The 22,417-nt window shown below is 31.9% G+C and overlaps 1 protein-coding gene across 3 annotated transcripts; it reads right to left on the bottom strand.

Moving 5' to 3' along the window:
• Positions 1-1,936: 1,936 nt before the first annotated feature.
• Positions 1,937-12,060, bottom strand: LOC147406849 (alcohol dehydrogenase-like 1). 3 transcript variants are annotated; one of them, XM_086435138.1, is made up of 10 exons: positions 11,898-12,060; positions 11,676-11,812; positions 11,462-11,508; positions 9,369-9,697; positions 6,920-7,002; positions 6,450-6,537; positions 6,278-6,342; positions 5,545-5,640; positions 2,973-3,134; positions 1,937-2,162 (listed from the first exon to the last, which is right to left on the bottom strand). In XM_086435138.1, exons 1-10 carry the CDS (start codon positions 11,947-11,949, stop codon positions 2,046-2,048), a joined length of 1,176 nt encoding a protein of 391 aa, XP_086291264.1. In that variant the 5' UTR covers positions 11,950-12,060; the 3' UTR covers positions 1,937-2,045. The 3 variants fall into 3 exon arrangements, with proteins under 3 accessions (XP_086291264.1, XP_086291267.1, XP_086291266.1); XM_086435141.1 differs by having other exon boundaries at positions 6,450-6,525; XM_086435140.1 differs by having other exon boundaries at positions 11,676-11,806; positions 11,898-12,059.
• Between the last annotated feature and the right edge of the window lie 10,357 nt (positions 12,061-22,417).

Genomic DNA, 22,417 nt, shown 5'->3' with positions numbered 1-22,417 from the left:
CATTCTTGATTTTTGGAATCGTTGTGGGTAGCCATACCCATGAAATTCAATTTGACTTAGATAATTTGATCCTATTTGGATGAGTCAAATAATTCAAAAATCTATTTTGACATTAATTGAATAGTTTTTTTTTAATAACGAGGAGTCCAAATTTACGTTTGACTAGGGAGACCGGATGAGTCAGAGTTGTAGCCAAGGCATATGGGTCCCTTCCCCAAGTATGTATAATGCCCACACATCACACACACAGCAGGTAACTAAGGGAGTGGCCTTGAGGAAATATTGCTTATACTAGGTATCAAACACAACTTACAGACTCTCACCGTTTATTGGATCCAAAATTGCCATTGAGCCACTCCCTTGGAATTACAACAATTGAACATTTGACTTACACATATTTCAAAAGTAAATCATTTTTTGTTTTTTTGAGTGATTTAGACATACCCCACATGCATCCCTTGACCTTAGTCTTCTAAATAGATTAAGTAAAAAAAAAAGACTAAGTGACCTAAGTCTTCTAGTCAAAAACCTATAATTTTCTTCGTAAAACCAATCATCTTCAATTTCTCTAACCTCCATTGTATATCTACTCAAACTTAATCTTCAATTCATCATTTTCTACTTAAAACTAATCATTTACATAAAACCCTAGATTTTTCTACCCAAAATCTTATTATTTTCAATTTCTTTAAAAATATTATTTATTTTTTTCTTCCCAAATCAAGTCATTTTTAAATTCTTCAACTCCTAGTAGCTTTAATCTATTTAACTTTATTTTAATCCATCCTTTTCTACCTTGACTTCTTTGTAGAAAATCCTAGATTTTTCAATCTAAAATTTCATTATTTTATATTTTTCAAAAAATTCTATTTTGCCTTGAGATTTGAAGGTTGGAGACTTGAAGTAAATAAAATCTTCAGACAGTTTATGAGAGTTAAAATTTTATCCAATGATATATAAAATGATTGGTTTTTAGAAGAAAATTTTAGATTTTTTATTAGAGGTTTAATATGAGGGTGTTCAAGTCTTTTCCCCTTAGTCTATATAGAAAAACTGAGGTCAAGGAATGCATGTCATAATTTTCAAAATATAGGGGGCATCTCTAATATTTAGCAAAACATAGGGGGGCATGTCTAAATCACCCTTGTTTTTTTAATATCGAATTTACTAGATCCTACAATCGGTATACAATCCTACGGCTGTAATGGGTCGGGCCGGATAGACTTAATTAAAATACCAAGTCTGGTCTGACCCACAAGAATTTGGGCCTATTAGCGGGCCAGACCAACTAGAAAAAATATTCTTATATATTACAAACCGATCCCAACCCTAAACATGAATCAGACCTAACCAAAATCAAAACGTGCCTAATAGTACACTTTGCTAGCTTAGTTGGTAAAGCCTATGGGTCCGATTTTATCTGAATTTTATCTGAATTTAGAGGGTTTGGATCGTTTGGACTAGACCAGAATAAAAATGGGTTGAATATGGGTTGATGTCCCTTGATCCTAGTCGGATCTGGATCAGTTACGGATCCATCCCAACACCCATCTAGATTTGAAAATTATATTTTTATGTTTTTAAAAATATTTTTTTTAATGCTACTTTAATAAAACTTGAATTCTTATAAAATAAAAGAATTATAAGAGTAAAATAGAATAATATAATAATTAGGAAAGAAATATAACAAGAAAATGATGAAACATCTGAAATTATCTGCCGTGAATCAAGTAATTTGATCTGGTCAGATCTGGATTTAGTAAAAGCAAAATGATTCGGATATGATTTTTGCTAATAGGATTTGAGTCGAATTCATATACGGATCTGAATGTGGATATACTTATACTGATCGAAACCCAAACCATTTTAAGCCCTACCAAAATGTGGGACCAATGTCTAAAAGTACCGTAATCTCGAAGAGGTTGTATGCAATTAGTAAGAATAATGCTCAATGCTTGCTTTCCCAATTATTATAATATTGTAATATTTGCCACCAAATGGGATTGAATTGAAGGGAAGACAACAAACATAGGTAAGTGATCTGTCTATCTATCCATCCAAATAATGCATCGTAGACTCTTTCCCTGTATCAGTAAATCAAAGGCTTTGTTTATGTCTTGGAATCCCACTTCGTGAGTAATGAAATTGTCCAACTGAAGCTCCTGCAAAATTCAAGTCCAATAATTAATTAGATGACAGTAATTGATTTTGTAGGATCAGTATCTATGGTTTTAAAAATCGTTTTGACGTCTTGTCTCGAAAGAGTTTTCCGATACGTTTGAGTCGTCTTGTTCCACAGTGAGAAAAATGAACCATGGTTTTAAATCTCATCCAACGAGTTTGACTTATCTATTCGTCACATTGGTAGATGAAACGGAGATGTATCGGACAAGTCGTCTCGGTCTTGGACGAGATTTAAAACCATGTCAGTATCACATTGGCATAAATTTGGGTCATTTAAACATGTTTCAACAGTTAATAAATTTAGTCATTGGCCCCAACCACATTAATTAGTTGGTCTAAAATAAATTTAGACCTTGTGGTCATTGCCTTCTAAGAGCTGGTTAGGATACACTGAAAAAAATAACTTATCTTACTTTCAGAAGTTGAAAAGATAAAAAAATTTGTTTAGATTAATTTTAAAACTACTTTTAGAAGGTAAAAATTTTAATGCCAAAATTTTCTCCCAAAGTTACATTCCACTTTCTATACAAAGAGGATCTAAATATTTGAGGGTTATCCTCGATCGAGTAGGTCAGAAAATATGGACCAAAACTCATTCTCATTCATTATTTTTTAATCTAAACGACCCTTCTGATTGTCTGTCGATATATTTTTCTTTTAGTGAAAAGATGTATATGTCAAAGAATTAAGTATCCCTAGCTTTGTTATTGTAAATTTTTTTTTTTTCGAACTTATATCAGAAAGAGAAATTAACAGTAAAAACCGTGAAATAAAGAGAGAAATATGACCTTGTCAAGATAACTTTGTGCAAGAAGTGGGATATCAGATTTGGCTTTGATTCCTCCAAATAAAGAACCAGTGATGCTTTTGCCCCTCAAAATCTCGTAGGAGTTCACGCTTATGGGAGCACCGTGCATCTCCACACCCAATATCACTGTCTTGCCCCATCCCTACATATCCAATTCCAATACAATACAAACCAAATTTATCTTCTTTGCCGTACCTTACCTTACATGCTTTATCAGTTATTTGTTTTTCTCTGCCCATTCGTTTAACTAGGCACTATTACTGGCCACTGCAGGATTTCACTCACCATGCATACTGAGTGTCATCCTATGTGGCTAGCAATTTTTTGCTCACATACTTTTTCCTCACAGGCTCTCTGCTGCATGATGTCTGCAGCCTAATGAGGGTAGTTTTGTAAATTTGGGGATGCCCCTCAATACATGCGGGCTAATGTGATTGGTGGATCCCGGATCCAGTGAGCATTGTGAGGAAAATGTCTGTGAGCAAATTTTTTTGAGTCATGCTGGAGTGACATTAAAATTGACATTGTTTCACACATTGCTGATGTGGAGGCCCGCAAAGAATCATATATGTTTTTTTACTTGTATCTCGATGAAAAGCATCTATGATTCCATGTGAAACGATGTCAATTTTAACGTCACTCCAGCATTTTCCTACTTTTTTTCCCATGTCCATGTGGCATACTCCACTTAAATATATTGTGGAGAGCTTACACGGCCACATACACTTTGTATTCCCTTTTTTTTTTTAGTATGTAAAACAAGACAGGAAATAAAAATGATGTATTGCATGCAGATATATGATATTCTAAAAGAATTGATTATGAGTGTGAAAGAGTAATCAAGGAAGAAATCAAAGGATCACTCAAAATTGCTCCCTCCTTGGTTTTTCATTTTGTTTTAAAACCCAAATCTCTAAAGCTATTTGGGTTTCATTTTGTAAAATTAAAGTATTGACAACAACAGTGGGATATTTAAATTGTTTTGTTTGTAAACTACTTTGTGAAACTCACTTAGTAATTTGATCAAACACCTATTAGGTATTTAACCAAACACCTTATATGCCACCTCTTTCAAGATATTTTTTGGATAATGACAATGAAAAATAGATCCAACTAATAATAGTAAATACAAAGAAGATAAAGAATCACATAAAGAAAGAGTATGAACACAATATTCACAATACGAGATTTTACATGATTCACCCAAAACTTATATTCATGGAGGTATGAGCTTTGAAGCTCGATTTCACTATGAAGAAAATTGGACAAATCGATATAAGGAAACACCTCTATTGCTTAGTTTCACCTTCTTCTAGATCTCAATCTTCCCAAACCTCTCAACCTCTCTTATCTTTGATTTTCTCACTTTCTCTACTCTTTTTCTATAGAAAAGACTTAGATTGACAACCAAAGAAAAAAATCCTTTTAAAAATACTATATAATGGGTAACTTACATAAGGTACAAGTCCAACCTAAATTACCTTGCATTAACCCAAAAACACACTCACACACTTGGACTGGGTCTAATTGTTTTGAACCATACTTCAACATAAATCAGGTACAAAGTAGTAAAAAACCCACCCCTTTCTCTCTCTCATAGGGTTTTTTTGCTCATAGAAAAGTCAACGGGGATTTCACAAAGTCCTGGAAGACCAATCGCATAAAACCTAATATAGGTAATTTTGTAAATTGGGGATGCCCTGAAACACGCGGGTTTGTGTGATTGATTAATCAGGGATTTTGTGAAATTATGGATTGACATTTTAGTGAGTAATTCTCTCTCTCTCTCTCTCTCTCTCTCTCTCTCTCTCTCTCTCTCTCTCTCTCTCTCTCTCTCTCTCTCTTTATATATATATATATATATATATATACATACGGCTTTAAAATGTTTGTCAAAATGTTTTGCGCCGAACGCTTCCCTATATATATATATATATATAATGCTCTCAGAAAAATAAGGATCAAGGAAGAAAAAACAGAGAAAAAGATCAGGGTTTAACCACCTGACTTGATCGAAGTCGTTGAATTTTGTCAAACATTTTATTGGAGGTGAAGCTACATTAGCCTTTACAAATTGGGTCTTGCTGAAGTGACCTAAATTCACACTTTGCTGATGTGGAGGTACACACGCAATCATAGATCCTTTTCATTCGTATCCCGATGAAAAGCATCTATGGTTTTCTACACACCTCCACATCAGCAAAGTGTGAATTGAGGTCAATCTGGAGTTACTCTAGCATTACTCTTACTAATTACATACAACCTTATCTACCGGCTACCCTATACTGAACTCTAATCTTTGGGTTATGATACTTCCGCTCTAACACCATTGTTGTAGACTAGTTGTTCATTAGTGTTATCATCACCAGTGAATGAGAATCCATGTCAAGAGATTTACGCATTAAAACTATGGGTCTTTTACTCCTAGACCCAACTCTTGTTGTTCTTTCCTAGACATACCAACACATGAATGTCCCCATGAAGACTGGGCTGAAAGAGTGTGGACTAGAGTAGATTTCAACATTAATAATTAAAGAGTGAGAGAGAGGAACCGATCGGCAACTAGAGAAGGCATCATTCATGAGGGAAGCCAATCCTATGCACTCGAAGCAAAAATCAGCACCTCCATCCGTCATTTCTTTAATAACCTGACATTAGAGTTATCTTTAAGATCAGATCAAATAGTGAGCATAATGTTAGACAATAAACTGTAAAAATTATTTTGATATTTATTTACTAAAGTTAATTGATTTAGGGTAAGTATTAGTGACCAATCATGGGTATCATCGCGGCCACAGTTATTGATCAAGCTAGAAAAGTCTAAATATCTAAAAATTAGTCTGATTGGGGATTTTTAGTTTAAGTAATTTTTCATCAATGGTTTTTAATTTTTTTGCTTTATAGAAATGAGTCAAGAAGTGTCATGTTAATCATGAATTGAGAATAGCAGGAAAAATATGTTGAGATGATATGCGCAAAAGACTAAGAAAGATAAATTAAACATTCGAAAACAATGTGAGAGTAACACCAATAGATAGACTATTAACTAAAAGAAAATTGACTATGTTTAAGTACGTTCAATGAAGATCGATTATAACCCTAATTAAAAGGACTAATATATTAAAATAAGAGAGAAAAACTCAAAAGAATATTAATAGAGATTATGAATCCACTTTCAATAACAGAAGACTTGATTTTCAACATAATAAAATAAAATGTAATTCGTTTAGTTGGTCTCAATGGCCTTAATTGAGGAAAATTAGACACGAACATTAATAGACTAACCTCACTAATAGGTTTTTCTCCAAAGTCTTTTGGATTAATAAAGTCAGTCACCCCAAACTTCTTCCCTGCATTGTCAATTATATAATAATCTTTAATTTACAGTAAATCCCACGATTCTAACGATAAAAAAATATAAAAAAAATCTTAAAAGTTTGGTATGTTACAACTTTACCAATTTCAAATTTATCAGGGTTCATATCCACTCCAATAATTTTTGATGCTCCACGAATCCTTGCACCCTCTGCAACCTGTGAATCAAACTAAATTAATATATATTTAAAAAGTTGGTGTGGCAATAGCACCTCTCAAAAAATATTTATGACAGTATTTTACTTCTACGCAAGAATCCCAAAATACAATTAACGTAAAAAAAAAAGTGGTAATATTTAAAAAAAATCTGTTGAACCCAAAAAAGAAAAAAAAGAAAAATCTTATTTGAAAGAAGATACGAAAATGACTTTTTCACTCAAGTCAATTTGACTCGGTCAATTTTTTGAGTTGGCTATAAAACAACTCAATAGACTCCTGAGTCTACTTGAATCCCAACTGAGTCAAGCTGACTCGCCCTCGGAGAATGTACAATTCACAAAAGTAATTTGAACCGTAAATCATCACTAATATATGGGGTAATTTAGTAATTACAGCAAGTCCAACAGCTCCAAGGCCGAAGATAGCAACTGTGGATCCCGCATGCACACCTGCCACCTTCCATGCTGCACCAACTCCTGTACTTCTCACACACAAAATATCAACCTTTTATTTTTTTAACTTTTTATTTATAATAAGGCTGACATCAATAATACTGCATTGGTCGCCATGAAGGTGGGGTAATTTTTCTTTCAAAATGATTTTTTTTAGATTAGCTGTGGGGACGCTTTCATACCTAATTTCTTTGATTTCTTGTACAACCTTGATGCAAGATAAGGACCCGTGCATACTATCCAATTTGCCGGATCACAGTTCAAGTCATTTTGCATTAATTATTGAGTGATGATAACATGACTCCCCCACATGGCGTACTGAATCGACTCTTCTCATGTGACAAGTTTGAGAGTCGTAGATATGTATGCTTTGAGATACACTAACTGTACTTCCTCATCAAAAAATGTATCCTGAGAGAATCGTATATCCTAAAACATATAGATCTACGATTTTTGAAATTATCACGTTAGGAGAGTTGATTGAGTATGCCAAGTGGGTAGTTGTCATTATTAAGAGCCCTGGTAAATGCACACGTTAAATCATATATGGTTGACGTGGTAAGGGCACAAAATCATAGATTTTCTTCTTCAGGATACACAAGAAAAAGATCTATGGTTTTGTTCCCTTGCCACATCAACCGCGTATAGACAACATATAATTTAAAGCGTGCATTCATCATTGTTCTATTATTAAAGCTGAAATTGAGTCATGTTGATTGCACACAGCCTTGGTATGCGTATGACGTGGCAAGGGCACATAATCATAGATCATTTTCATCGGGATATGCAAGAAAAAGATAAAGATGTGCGATTTTGTGCCCTTGCCATGCCAATCCCATGCCCAATCATGTACTAAGACCGCGTGCATGCATCATTATTCAATTTTGTAGGGTTTTGTTAACATGTGCCCTAAGGACACTCGTTAAAGTGCAATAAATACACTTTGGGAATGAGCATCGCATTTTAATATAAAAAAATGATTTCTTCAAGGGCATTTTCAATACAAGATCTGATTTCCAAAGTGTATTTATAACTTTAAGTGCACATGTTAACAAGACCCATTTTTTTTTAAAGAAAATAATGTTAAAGTGACCTCAAGATTGTACCTCATATCGCATATCTTGACATGAAAGTGTATAGGAGCCATAAATTAGTATAATTTTATTTTCTTAATAATCCCTAACCTCATCTCACGTTATAATGTTGTTGAAATTTCTGAACTACCTTTTTTCTCATCTTCACATAATTAGGTTTTCTAAAGGTGATTACGATCATTTTCGATATTTTTTTATCGAAAACGATGAATGAATAATAATATATTCTTAATTTTGAATATTAGATGTTTTGTTTTTACGATTTATAAAAAAAAATGAAGAACAAAGTTGAAATTCTATATATATATATATATATACATATTTATGATTACTTTGTAACCTTTTGATTTGAGTGTACGTTTCACAACTATGATATATGCATTTTTGGTAATTTGAGAAGATTTATCCAACATCGAAGTGAAAAAAATTAATAAATAAATTGAATCACATTTACAGTATTGTGTTCCCTACTTTTTATTGTCTAATTCAATATTTTTATTATTGAGTTCAACGGTAATTAAATATGACTTCAAAGCTTCGAGTTCATCAATAATTGATATTAATATTTTGAGTTTAACGATAATTATTGATGAACTCAACACTTTTAATTTATATTTAATTACTGTTGAACTTGACAATAAAAAGTGATAAGTTCAACAAGAAAAATGTTGTACCTAATAATAAAAATTGGTGAACTCGACATTATAAATGTGTTCCAAAATTTTATTTTATTTCGCAATTTTTTCACTTTGATGCTAGGTAAATCTTCTCGTTATATATCCCAATAAGTAAGGAGAAATTACTTAAAGGACTCTGTTGGAGGGATTTCTTTCTAAATAATCCCTAAATTTTGAGAGGTCTCTTAATAGTACATTTAGTAAATGAATCAAAAAAAAAAAAAAAAAAAGTTTCAAAATGGATAGTCAAATCTTTTTTTATTTTTATTTTTTAACTTTTTCATTGGTTGTTTTTTTATTTTTATAAATTGTCAAAATTAAAAAAATATCATTCTCCACTTGTCATTCACGATTAAAAAATTATCAAGAATGATCGTAATTGCCATTGGAAAACCTAATTATGTGAATAAGATGAGAAAATGAGTTGTTAGGGTATTTCAAAAAAATTTATAACGTGAGATAAGATAGGGCCATAAAGGGACTATTAAGAAGAATTTTTTTCACTAAATGAACTATTAAGAGACCACCTAAAACTAAGGGATTATTTAAAAAGAAGTCCCTCCGCCAGAGTCCTTTTAAGTAATTTTTTCAATAAATAAACATGTTTAATTAGTCTTACCAGTTGAAACCCCGCAACTAAGCAAGCAAGCCTTGTCTACACCAATTTCATGCCCAATCTTGACTACATGAGCGATATCCACTACTGTGTACTCCGCAAAGCTCGACACACCCAAGAAATTATGTATAGCCTCCTCTCCTTTGGAATCCATAAATCTACTTGTGCCATCCCTCGGCATCCCCGAAACAACTGTAAAGGGAAATTTCGAGCAAATGTTACTCTTCCCCGACTTGCAATCTACACACTCTTCACAATTCGCCAAGAACACAGGAACCACTGTGTCTCCTTCTTTAACATCCACCACGTTATCTCCGAGACTCTCCACAACTCTGCACCATTGAAATGGGGGCGAATCTCATCGCATTTACTTGGAAAATTAAGTTTTCACAAAATCAACTACTACATGAATTTTTTTTTTTTTTTTAGAATAAAAAAATTGAGGACTAAATAAGTCACCATAGTTTAATTAATTTATTTTTTGAATAGGTAAGTTGGATTTGAACCCACGATCTGTGTCAAATTGAGCTATGGGTCTAAGACTAACTCACCAAAGTTCCATGACGGTTTGTACACGTGGAATCTAAAATAATTAGAAAAACTACTAATAATGAATTGAAAGAAGAAAATGTTCAAGGTTGGGTTTGATTTTTAATTTAGGGGTTCAAAAGGTCATCCATTTTCAAAAGTCTATGATCAAAAGAGGAAGAAAAAAATCTTTTATTTATTTTCTCAAAAAATGACTAAATCCAAGCCTTGAACGGTGCGAAGACTTTTTGTGATTCATCTTGCACGTTATGTTGATTAGATCGATTGGGAGTTTGTATATATTTTAATTAAAATAATTATTTTAATATTTATTGGGTAAATAAAATAAGATCCTGTTACTGTCCATCTATTAATCTTTATTTATATATATAATCTAAGAAAAATGCTGAAATGACAAAAATAATTTATTGTGATTCTCACAAGTCTGACTTGGGATGTTCACATAACCATAGATGTGTTTCCTCGTGATACAAGTAAAAATCATCTACGATTTACCTTGTTCGAGACAACTGCACTTTATTCGTCATTGAGACAAGACGTTTGTGGCAGTCCATAGACCCAAAATGGCTAAATTAATCTTAACTCAAATGAATGGTATTCGAAGTTAATTAAAAGAGGGGTCCGGTTCGGCACCCAACCATTTATCCAACAATTTGTCCAAAATGTTTTGTCCTACATGGATTAGAAGTTTAATTAACAAAAAATAGACAATTCACGATTTTTCAACTTGTAAATATGGAGTTAAAAGTTTTGGAATGGGCTGATTTTTTGTGGGGATGATCTTCTAACCGTAAAGATCATCTTAACAAAAAAAAAAAAAAAATCAGCCCATTTCAAAACTTTTAACCCATGTAAGACAAAACATGTTGGGTAAATGATTGGGTGCTGAACATTTTCCTTAAAAGAATTGTGATAATCTGACTACCTCACGTGCTAAACTCAATCGACTACCTTGACGTGATAAATTTGAAAACTGTAGATCTGCACTTCTTAGGATGCATGGCCGCATTTCATCATAAAAAGTGTATCTCGAAGGAATCATGTATCTTGAGAAATGCAGATCTACGATTTTCAAATTTATCATGTCAGGTAGTCGATTGAGTTTGACATGTGGGATAGTCAGATTATCACAACTCTAATTAAAATGTAAAGTTTCAAATTTGGAAGTTTAAATAAATAAACCATTATTTTGCATAAAAGTTAAATACATATTTAATTAATGAAAAAAAATTATCAACCATTACCAATAAATTATCAACCAAGAACATCATTGCCAGGGCCGGCAAATGCATTTAGTGCCAAAAGATTTTCGTTTTTATTTTATTTTATAACAAATTAGCCCATTTTAAATATAAAAAAAATTAAAACCATTATCATCATTTTTTGAAGATTCAAAGAACTCTGAGATAACCTATGGGACAGCCCAAATAAAACTTAGTTTAAAATCATAATCGATCCAAAAAAACAAAAAAAGAAACTGCCCAAATGTTACTATCAGATCCAAGAAAAAAAAAAATACAAAAAGAAGAGATGTTTAAAGGAATTACCCGACCGCCTCGTGACCGAAAATCCTTGGAAAGAGTGCTAGTGGCCCCTGAAAAGCAAAAAGAAAAGAAAATAATAATAAATAAAGAATCCAATTAAAACAAAGAAATTTGTATAAATGGGTGTTTTAGTCTTTGAAACTTATGTTATAAATAAAATTAATTGAAAAAGAAAGAAAAAAAAATGAAAATGGTTGTAGTTGTGGTTTGAACATACATCCATTTTCCAAAAGGTTAGATCACTGTGACACAGTGATGTACATAGAATTTTGATCCGAACTTCCCAAGCTTTAGGTGGTGCTACTTCAATCTCCTCTATTACTAACGCCTCTCCTGCCTTTCTACAAACTGCAGCTGTGGTTTTATTCACAAAGGAAAACATTAAGTAATTTAATTTATGAAGAAAAAGAACTTTAAAAACTAATGAGATTTTATGAACCTTTGCATCGTATAGCTTTTCCTGATGTCTTTTCTAATTGGGTCTTCTCCATACTTTGAGAGAGAGAGAGAGCAATGAAAGAGGTCTCACTTTTGCTTCTTAGTCCAAGAAGAGTGAAGGTTAATTGAAGGGAAGATGGGCAAGTTTGCTCTTATCTTCTCTTTACTATTATTATATATATATAGGACAGGATCCGTATACACATAGAGCTACTTCTACCCCTTATTTATCTTTAGGCGGTCTTTGTTTGCATTATTTTTCAGTATTTATTATTGAAAAAAAAAATTCAGCACTTTTTATTAAAATGACGTTTTTATTTACTTTATATTTTTAATGTTTATTATTAAAAATAAGTAAAAAAAATTAAGTACTATCTCGATGCTGAAAATTATTTTTTTCGACATTGACAAATATGTCTTTCATTTCTTTGAACATGGACAAGTATGCCCTTATACTTAAAAGGATATTACCTCTTATATCTTATGGATAAATATATAAGTATCTCACAAATTAATAAATCCACGCCATGACCAAATTATTTTGTCTTATATGGATTAAAAGTTTGAAATTAGTTGATTTTTAGTGAGGATGATTTTTACATTGAGGAAGCCCATCCTGAAACTTTTGACCCCGTCAAAATAAGTTTAAGAATTGTAAATTGTCTAATTTTTTTTTTGAAAATCATTTTTAACGTGGTTAGAAATTTCGGAATAGACTGATTTTTGTTGAGAATGTTCTCTAGATCATATAAATAATCTTCACAAAAAATTTGCTCATTTAAAATTTTTTAATTCATATAAGACAAAAAATAATTGGCTATAGTGCGAGTTGTCCTTATTAATTCGTGTGGTGCTTTTATAATTACATATACTTAGGTCACTACAAAATGACCCTCATGACCTTCTTCAACCACTTGGTAAAATTTCATTTTCAACTTTATTCAATGAACTTTACTTTTCAAACCTCATGGCAATATATGATTTTTCATAAAGTTAAAAATGATAGAATTTTTTATTATTAAAAATTAGTATTTTCTTTGAATAGGTATAAGGATTAGGTTGGGTTGAATAAATTAAAAGTAAATCACCATAGCGATGGAAGAACTTAAAAATTACTGGTTGAATAAGAAAAGTCTAATAGAACTTTTGGAGAATTGAATTGTGAGTAGAAAAACTATGAAATAAAGACAAGATTGATTAGGTCCAAACAGATCAAAGGTATCATAAAGGTTGAATCAATGTTTTCAAAATCAAATTAATAATTGAATTGAAATTTTGCTTCATTGGTCAGACCAAGGTCCGATTGAGGTTCAATTCAGCTGATCAATTTTTATTAGTAATATATATATAGGGTAGGATTAGTTTGAAAAAATCCTAGAAAAAGTTTTGTCTTATATGACTAAAAAGTTTCGAATTGATTATTTTTTGTAAGGATGATCTCTATAGTTAGTCGATCATCTTGACAAAAAATCAATTAATTCTAAAACTTCTAACCCCATGAAAAATTGTTATAAACTAACGGTAAAAAATTGATGGTTCATGATTATTCAACTTATAAATTAGGGTTAGAAATTTCAAAATTGGTTATTTTTTTATGAGGATGATTTTTTCATCATAGAGATTATCTTTACAAAAATTCTGCCCAATTTGAATCTTTTAGCCCATATAAAATAAAATGTTTTGTTTAGAATGTTGTCTAGAATTTTGTCAAAAGAATATTGTCCCCTCTCTCTATCTCTCTCTCTCTCTATATATATATATAAATGTTCGGCACCAAACATTTTGCCCAACCATTTTTGTCCTACATGGGTTAGAAGTTTTAGAATTGGCTGATTTTTAATGATGATGATCTTTACAATGAGAAGATCATCATCACCAAAAATCAGCCTATTCCAAAACTTTTAACCCCATAAAAAATGGTTAACAAAAAATAGACGGTCCACGATTTTTCAACTTGTAAACATGGGGTTAGAAGTTTTGGAATGGGCTGATTTTTGGTGAGGATGATCTCCTCACTATGTAGGACAAAAATGGTTGGGCAAAATGTTTGGTGCTGAACGGGACCTATATATATATATATGGGTCCCGTTCAGCACCAAACATTTTGCCCAACATTTTAGCCAACCATTTTTGTCCTACATGGGTTAGAAGTTTTGGAATGGGCTGATTTTTGGTGATGATGATATATATGGGTCCCTTTCAACACCAAACATTTTGCCCAACATTTTAGCCAACAATTTTTGTCCTACATGGGTTAGAAGTTTTGGAATGGGCTGATTTTTGGTGAGGATGATCTCTACGGTGAGGAGATCATCCTCACCAAAAATCAGCCAATTCCAAAACTTCTAGCCCCATGTTTATGAGTTGAAAAATCGTGGACCGTCCATTTTTTGTAAATCATTTTTGATGGGGTTAGAAGTTTTGGAATTGGCTGATTTTTGGTGATGATTATGTCCTCACTGTAGAGATCATCCTCACTAAAAATCAACTAATTCCAAAACTTCTAACCCATGTTTTGAAAAATATTTTGCCAAAATGTTTGATGCCAAACATTTCCCTATATGTATAGGGTCCCGTTCAGCAACAAACATTTTGGCAAAACATTTTTCAAAACATGGGTTAGAAGTTTTGGAATTAGTTGATTTTTAGTGCGGATGATCTCTACGGTGAGGAGATCATCCTCACCAAAAATCAGCCCATTCCAAAACTTCTAGACCCAGTTTACAAGTTGAAAAATCGTGGACCGTCCATTTTTTGTTAACCATTTTTTATGGGATTAGAAGTTTTGGAATGGGCTGATTTTTGGTGATGATGATCTCCCCACCGTAGAGATCATCCACACCAAAAATCAGCCCATTCCAAAACCTCTAACCTATGTATGTGGGGGGCGTTTAATGGCCAACTTTTTGGCAAAACATTTTTCAAAACATGAGTTAGAGGTTTTGGAATGGGCTGATTTTTGGTGATGATGATCTCCCCAGAGATCATCCTCACCAAAAATCAGCCCATTCCAAAACTTCTAACCCCATCAAAAATGGTTAACAAAAAATGGACGGTCCACGATTTTTCAACTTGTAAACATGGGTTAGAAGTTTTGGAATGGGCTGATTTTTGGTGAGGATGATCTCCTCACCGTAGAGATCATCCTCACCAAAACCTCAAACTTATGTTTTGAAAAATGTTTTGCCAAAAAGTTTGCCCTTGAACGCTACCCTATATATATATATATATATATATATATATATATTATGAATAAATAAAAAATATAAGATATAAGAGTTAAAATCTTTTAAATAATAAGAGTTAAAATCTTTTAAATAATATACAATTTAATCTTTTAATATTATTTAATAACAAACATTTACTTCATTACATATTTTGGTAACAAACTTAAGAAAGTTTTTGTTGAAACCCTTCTTAAATGTTTTGGTAACCCATCCTACTACTTGAGAAAGTTTTTGTAAAGGACGGTTACTTTAAAATTCACTAAAATACAAAGAAAGTGATGATATATTTGTTTCTTGTTAAAAAAAATAAAAATAGTCGTTTGACTTTTCAAATTGGGAAGTTTTCTGTCAAAGTTGGAAACTATTATGGTAAAAGCGGTTGGCTCTCAATCAAATCTCGGTTCCCACTGAACCGGACCGACATTTCAAGAAATTTCGATCCAATCTAATTGGACCCTCGGTCCAGTCTAATTTTTAAAACAATGGGTTAAAGAAGAATAATTATTTTCTGACACCCTTTGACATATTTCCCCTGACATGGCATGGGTGAGAATCATAGATCTATTCCTTGAGATACACAACCATGCATATTTACGGGGATGTGAAGTTATGTATCCCAAAGAAAAAGATCTATGGTTCTAGCTCATACCACATTAGAGTGCGTATGTAAGAGGGGGCGTCAGAAAATCATGACTCGTTAAAGAGCTTGAAGATGATTGATTTTTGAAAAATGTTAAATTGACTTTGTTGGACACTGCACTAGAGTGAAAATGGGTAAAGAATGATAAAAAAAATTTCCTTGTATCTCGATGGAAAAAAAATTGATGGTTCTGTGCCCCCTATTACGCTAGTGAAATGTCCAACAAAATCCATTTAGAACGACTCTTGATTTTTGGGTTGGAGGTTGAAGATGAGGGCATTTACATCATTTAATTAGTGAAGATTGAGATCAAAGGGGGCATGTCATCAGGTTAAAAGCTCAAGGGTATCTCAAATATTCACCAAAAAATGATGGGTATTGTCAAAATCATTTTTTATTAAAGATTAATGCTGGAGTGAACTCAGTGAGGGACACACGGGAGACATCTTGACGTGGTGTCGTGCGCATGCCTGTAGATGTATTTTCTTTGAATACAAGTAAAATGCATCTATGGACATGCATGCACTACCACGTCAAGATGTCCCCCACTAAGATCACTCCAGCACGATTCTTTATTTAGTCTTTTTATTATTTGTTTATGTGTAGGCATTATTTCTCAAGTGAATGTGAATTCTTTAATTGCACTCACTTCATACATCCTTGGTGTAGGCACACTATAAGTCATTGGATTCATGGGTTTAAAACTCGATTTTGCATCTAGTCTCATCCATGCCAGATAACGAGTCGTCTCAAATGAGTTTTCCAATACGTTTGAGACATCTCATTCCAAAATTTTAAAAATGAACGTGGCATCTTAAATCTCATTCGAAAAATTGACTTGTCTGCCCGTCTCGTCCATGTTTGGTACCAAGATGGCTCGGGCAATACGTCTCAGACAAGTGTTGAAACCATGATTAGATTTGAACATTATGAAAGAGACTGCTGGAGCTATGGCTCTAAGATCAAATATTAATGAGAACAAGAAAAATAAGCTAATTTTTGACATATTAAATTCCTAATTGGTACGATAAGTTGTGTTGGAGTAACATTGAAATTTACATCACTCATATCTTGTTGAAAAGCATCTATGATTCTGTACACTCATCCACATTTGCAATATGTGAAATGTTGTCAATTTCAATGTTACTTCAACATTTTCCTTGGTACGACCTATAAACAAGAGTGCCATGTGGGTGTGTTTTTTATTTGATTCACCAAAGGAAAATACTGCATTGACATCAAAATTTACATCGATTCACACATTACCGATGTGGATGTGTGTAAGACATATGGATGTTTTTCATCGATAATGGAGTGAAAAGTATCAATAGTTATGTCCACACTCACAAATCAGCAATGTGCGAAGCACTGTCAATTTTTAATGTCAGCAAATCACAGTGAAAATCCATCGTTAAATAATATTCTAGAATTTTAGGTCGAGATGATAGATTCCCTGTCACAGGGGACTTTGTGGTGCCATCCAAACATCAAAAGTTTGTCCGTACAATCTTGGAGTTCTGCCTCACCCCCACCCACGCAACGCTCCTACCCACCATCTTTTTCACTTTTAATTATTAACACACACAGACACACAATCTGGGAGTTCTGCCTCACCCCCACCCACGCAACGCACCTACCCACCATGTTCTTTTTCACTTTTAATTATTACCCCCCCCCCCCCCCCCCCCCACCCACATTTCCACTCTTGGGCAAAATACTCCACTCTTGGGCAAAATACTGGCTCCATCATCCTTTATTTAAATCGTTGATTAGGGTTTTTAAAACATGAATCATAAATGATTGATTAATTTTTTTTTATTTTTTAGACGGGTGATTCATCAATTGAAAAAAATAAGTGTTACAGGTAACTATAGAAAAAATGCAGTACAAGGGATCTTCTCCTTTTAAATAGATTTTAGCATTTAAATATATCAAAAAATTTAATTTGATTGGTGATTTTCTAACCATCTCATTTGGTGAAATGCTTGAATTATCTTGAATATGGATGATTGGTCAAAAATTCAAATAGAAGGAATATCAAACCTGAAGTTTGTGTGGTACAAAGGTTTAATTTAAGACAATCGCAAGATCAGTAATAAATAATACATTTGCGGAAGATGATTAGGTTGATGATTCCAAGAATTTGGAATTTGGGACCCACAACTTTGCTCTCATTTGTATACATATATTGGGAAAATTATTTAAAGGACTCTGGAAGATGGGGTTCTTTTTAATTAATCATAAAGTTTAAGGTCTCTCTTAATAATTCATTTAGTAAAATTTTTATTTTAATCAGCCTCTCCTAAAATCTCATTTCTCACATTTCTCATGATTGAATTTTCTAACGATTCGAACTCATCGTTTCATCCAAAAAATTGGTTTTTTGACATTTCAATCAAGTTTTAGAGATTTTATTCCATTGGAAAGGATTTAAGAAGATGGAAGAAGTCATTTTCAAAAAATAAAAAAAATCAAACATTTTGTAGATGTAAAAAAATTAGGATTTTTTTCTTCTTCTTCACTTTTACTTCTTTTTTAGTGAAAATCAATTAAGAATAGTTATTTTCATTTGAAATCATCTAAACAAGCCGCTGTCTCAAATTTTTAGTTGATCCTTTAATGTATTTTAGTTGGAGAAATTTAAAACTTAAAAATGAGTGAATTTTACGAGCATTGTGTTTCATCATTTTTTACAAATCAAACAATAAAAATTAGTAAATTCGTGAATTCGAGAATAGATAATAAGTGAAGATCTCGACGATTAAAATTGTGAACTAGACCATAAATAAAAATTGGTGAGTTTGCCAATAATGACAGACCCTTAAAAAATAAAAAAAAATTACTTAATGGACTATCAACTTATCACTCAAGACTTAAGAATTAGTTAGAAAAAAATATTTTAGCCAGGGTTCTTTAAATAATTTTCTCCAAAATATTTCAGACACTTATTTCTGCACTGTTGTAGACGGCAAAAATAAATAGAAGAGGGTTGTTATGATTTTTTATCCTCTCCGGCAGACTCTCCAAGATTATTATGGTAGGTCCCACGTGTTTGACGTTTGACAAGCTACATGTGATGTGAACGTGACGTGTGAATCAAGGCATTCTGATAGGCCATGAGGAATCTCACTGCGAGCTTTGTAAAAACAAAAATGAAGATGGCTCAGTCCAGATAGTCCTGACTCCTGACAAGATGAGGAAACAAAATTAGTGGTGTGGTGTTTCGTCCATCTAAGAATTTACCATGGGATAACTTGGGTGTGATCATTGAGGTAAAAAATGGATTACCAAATCGGCAATCTAAGGGTATGTTTGGTAACACTTCTGAAGTCTGAAGTCTGAAGTCTGAAATTTGAAGTTTGAAGTCTGAAATCTGAAATCTGGAATCTTGTTCTGGAAAAATTGTTTGTTTATAATTTATAAGAGCTTCTGGTTACAAACAGAATTTTAAAACATAATGATCATTTTGACAATATTACCCTTCTGTAATTATAATAAATTGTTAACCAAAAAACATGCATAATGATGGTAATTTTCAAATTGAATTCTCATTCAAAATACAAAAACAAATCATTTATATATAAAATAATATAATTTTTTTTCCAATTTTCTGTTTTTCGTCTCTCTCATTTATATTATTCTCTCTCTCTCTCTCCAATTTAGCAAACCCAAGAAAATACAAGAACCAAGTAAAACACAATAACCAATTAAACAAATCATACACTCTAAAGAGTCCATCCAATGACCAAGGAAATAACTCATACACCCTAAAGAGTCCACCTAAGGACTAAGGAAACAACTCATACACCTAACAAAACCTATCCATCTCTCTTTCTTTCTCTCTCTCTCTCTATTCGTCTAATGACCCAACTTTATGCAAGAAGAAAAACAAAAAAGATAGAAGGAAAGATAAAGAGAAGATGAAGAGAGAAATAAGGAAAGACGTTGAAAATGGTTCGATTTCTCCATAATGGGTTCGGTTGGTTATTTGAGATTTTAGGATTTTTGTTGAAGTTTTGATTTTTTATTTGGTTGTTTGTTAAAGTTTTGATTTTGGGTTTTTGTTGAAGTTTTGATTTTTGATTTGGTTGTTTGTTGAAATTTTGATTTTGAGATTTTCTCAATATGAGATTCACATGCTATTAATCGATCAAGGAATAACAATAGAGTAGTAGATACACATACCTTTGTAGATCTTGAAAGCCGAGTTGGACATGAAGGAGATGTAGAAGAGAAAAGAGAGGTAAGGGTTTAAAGATTTTTACAAAAGAGGGATAAGTGATGGAAATAACTATTTTGAGGAGGGTATTTTAGGTATAAAATATTTTTTCAGATTTCAGAACTTCGTCCAGCAACTTTTTATGGCTGATTTTTTTCGACTGAAAATGTCTTCTTGTTCTTAAATCTGAAAATAAACAAACAAGATTAAGACATCTGAAGTCTGAATTTTAATGGTGGACCACCTCCATTCAGACTTCAGAAGTGTTACCAAACACACACTAAATTTAGGATTTCTGTTTTTGAAAAAAAAATTATATTTTTTTGAATGAAAATGATTTTCTCTACAAATTTAGATAAAAAATAACAATGAATGAAAAATATTTTTCTAATTAACCTACAAATAAAAAAAGAGGTGTTTCGACTTTTTAATATGAGAGATATTTTAAGATAGGTATTATTGGCACCTCAACTTTTGCTTATTACACCCCAATTAAAAATAAAGAAAATAATTGAATGATTGAGAATAAGTACAAATTAAAGTGCCAATAAAAACTCTTATTTTTTTCTTTTCTTCTACTTAGATTCTTTTGTTTTGGGTTTAGGGTTTTATATGAACCTTTTTTTAATAGTAAAAAATTATTAAAATTATTTGAATGAGTGATATAATATTTTATTATGTTGAGATTGTAATTTGAGACAAACCTTAGTTAATAAATAAAGAAAATGAGTGAATGGTTAAGAATAAGTAAAAGTTGAGGTGCAAATAAAAACTCTCTTTTTTTTTCCTTAGATTTTTTTGTTTTAAATTTAAGATTTTATATGAATCTTTTTTTTAATTGTAAAAAACTATTAAAATTATTTGAATGAGTATTATAATATTTTATTTTGTTAAGATTGTAATTAGAGGCGAACCTTAATTATAAATAAAGAAAATAGGTGAATGGTTGAGAATAAGTAAAAGTTGGGGTGCCAATAGAAACTCTCATTTATTTATTTTTAGATTCTTTGTTTTAGGTTTAGGATTTTATATGAACTTTTTTTAATGAGTGCTATAATATTTTATTATGATGAGATTGTAATTTGAGACAAACCTTAGTAATATTTGAAGAGTGTGTTTTGATATTTAATTAGGGTGTGATAATAAATTTAATTAATTAGGATGTAATAAGTAAAAGTTGGAGTGTCAATAGTCCCTCTCTTAAAATATCTCTCATAGTAAAAAGTTGAAACACCTCATTTTATTTTTGCAAGTTAATTAGAAAAATATTTTTCATTTATTATTATTATTTTTATCTGAATTTTTTGAGGAAATCATTTTCATTAAAAAAAATATAGTTTTTCTTTTTTTCATAAATTAAAATTTTTTTTTTCCAGATCAAAAACCTTAGTTTTGGATTGCCAATTTAGTAATCCATTTGAGCTTAATGATCCTTAGTAAGATTTCAAATCTTACTAAGTTAGTAGGAAAAATGCTTTTGTAAAATATTTTACTATTTTCGATTAACCTTGGGCTCACCTTGTGACATCCAAAAACATGATCGAATGCTTCAATATTGTCAAGGACAAAGTTTATGAATTTTGGAAAAATACATTCCTAAAAAAATTATTTTTCACCGTTGTATTTCAATTTTAAGTTTGGAAATTATTTGGAAGTTCGGTAATTTTCAAAAACTTACATCAAGCTCAAAAGAATTGTTTCTTGAATTTTATTTTTTTGATCTGAGACTTTCAATGAAATTTTAGAAGGTTGCGGTAGTGTTGGACTAGTGATGTGGTTATCTATATGAGTAAAAGACCTTTAATAAGGATTAAAATCTTATTACATTAGTAAGACTAGTGTTTTACTATTTCAATAGAAAATGTTGGTATTTGATTTTGAATTTAATTAAAAATGAGTATAAGGATTGTAAACAAAATTAAGATGGGGGACTGCTACAAAAATATTCCAAGCAATCCACCAACTTTCGCCTTGATCTCTCTTCTTGCCTCATTCCCAACAACTTGAGCTTATTCTCATGACAACTCCGACCATGTCATTACTAGCCAATTCAAAGCACAATTGGCATCCCACGTGTTCATTGCCTTTCCCCTAGTATGTCGTTGTTTTCTCACTTGGTGTTGATCCAATGACCACATGCCAAGTGGCATCTAAGTGAGTGCTTTGAATAGTCAATTATTAGGACCTTCACAAAGTGCCACGTGGCATCGTTGAATAGTCAAAACTTCTTTTCTGCTCTCATTCAATCATATATATATGGGTAGCGTTCAATGGCTAACTTTTTGGCAAAACATTTTTCAAAACATGAGTTAGAAGTTTTGGAATGGGCTGATTTTTGGTGAGGATGATCTCTACGGTGAGGAGATTATCCTCACAAAAAATCATTCAAAAACTTCTAACCCATGTTTACAAGTTGAAAAATCGTGGACCGTCCA

This window comes from Akebia trifoliata, chromosome 3 (assembly GCF_017979445.1).
Source record: "Akebia trifoliata isolate Shusen 1 chromosome 3, ASM1797944v1, whole genome shotgun sequence".
Classification (NCBI taxonomy): Eukaryota; Viridiplantae; Streptophyta; class Magnoliopsida; order Ranunculales; family Lardizabalaceae; genus Akebia; species Akebia trifoliata.
Note: the sequence above shows the minus strand (reverse complement) of the source record. Positions and strands in the feature narration are given on the sequence as shown.

What these genes read in the sequence shown, in the direction of transcription:
- LOC147406849 (XM_086435138.1), bottom strand. Translation starts at nt 11,949, where the DNA reads ATGGAGAAGACCCAATTAGAAAAGACATCAGGAAAAGCTATACGATGC. An exon ending in TAACCTTTTGGAAAATGGAT is followed by an intron (nt 11,509 to 11,675) that starts GTATGTTCAAAC and finishes TTTGCTTTTCAG; the next exon opens with GGGCCACTAGCACTCTTTCC. An exon ending in TAGTTGCGGGGTTTCAACTG is followed by an intron (nt 7,003 to 9,368) that starts GTAAGACTAATT and finishes TGAGAAGTACAG; the next exon opens with GAGTTGGTGCAGCATGGAAG.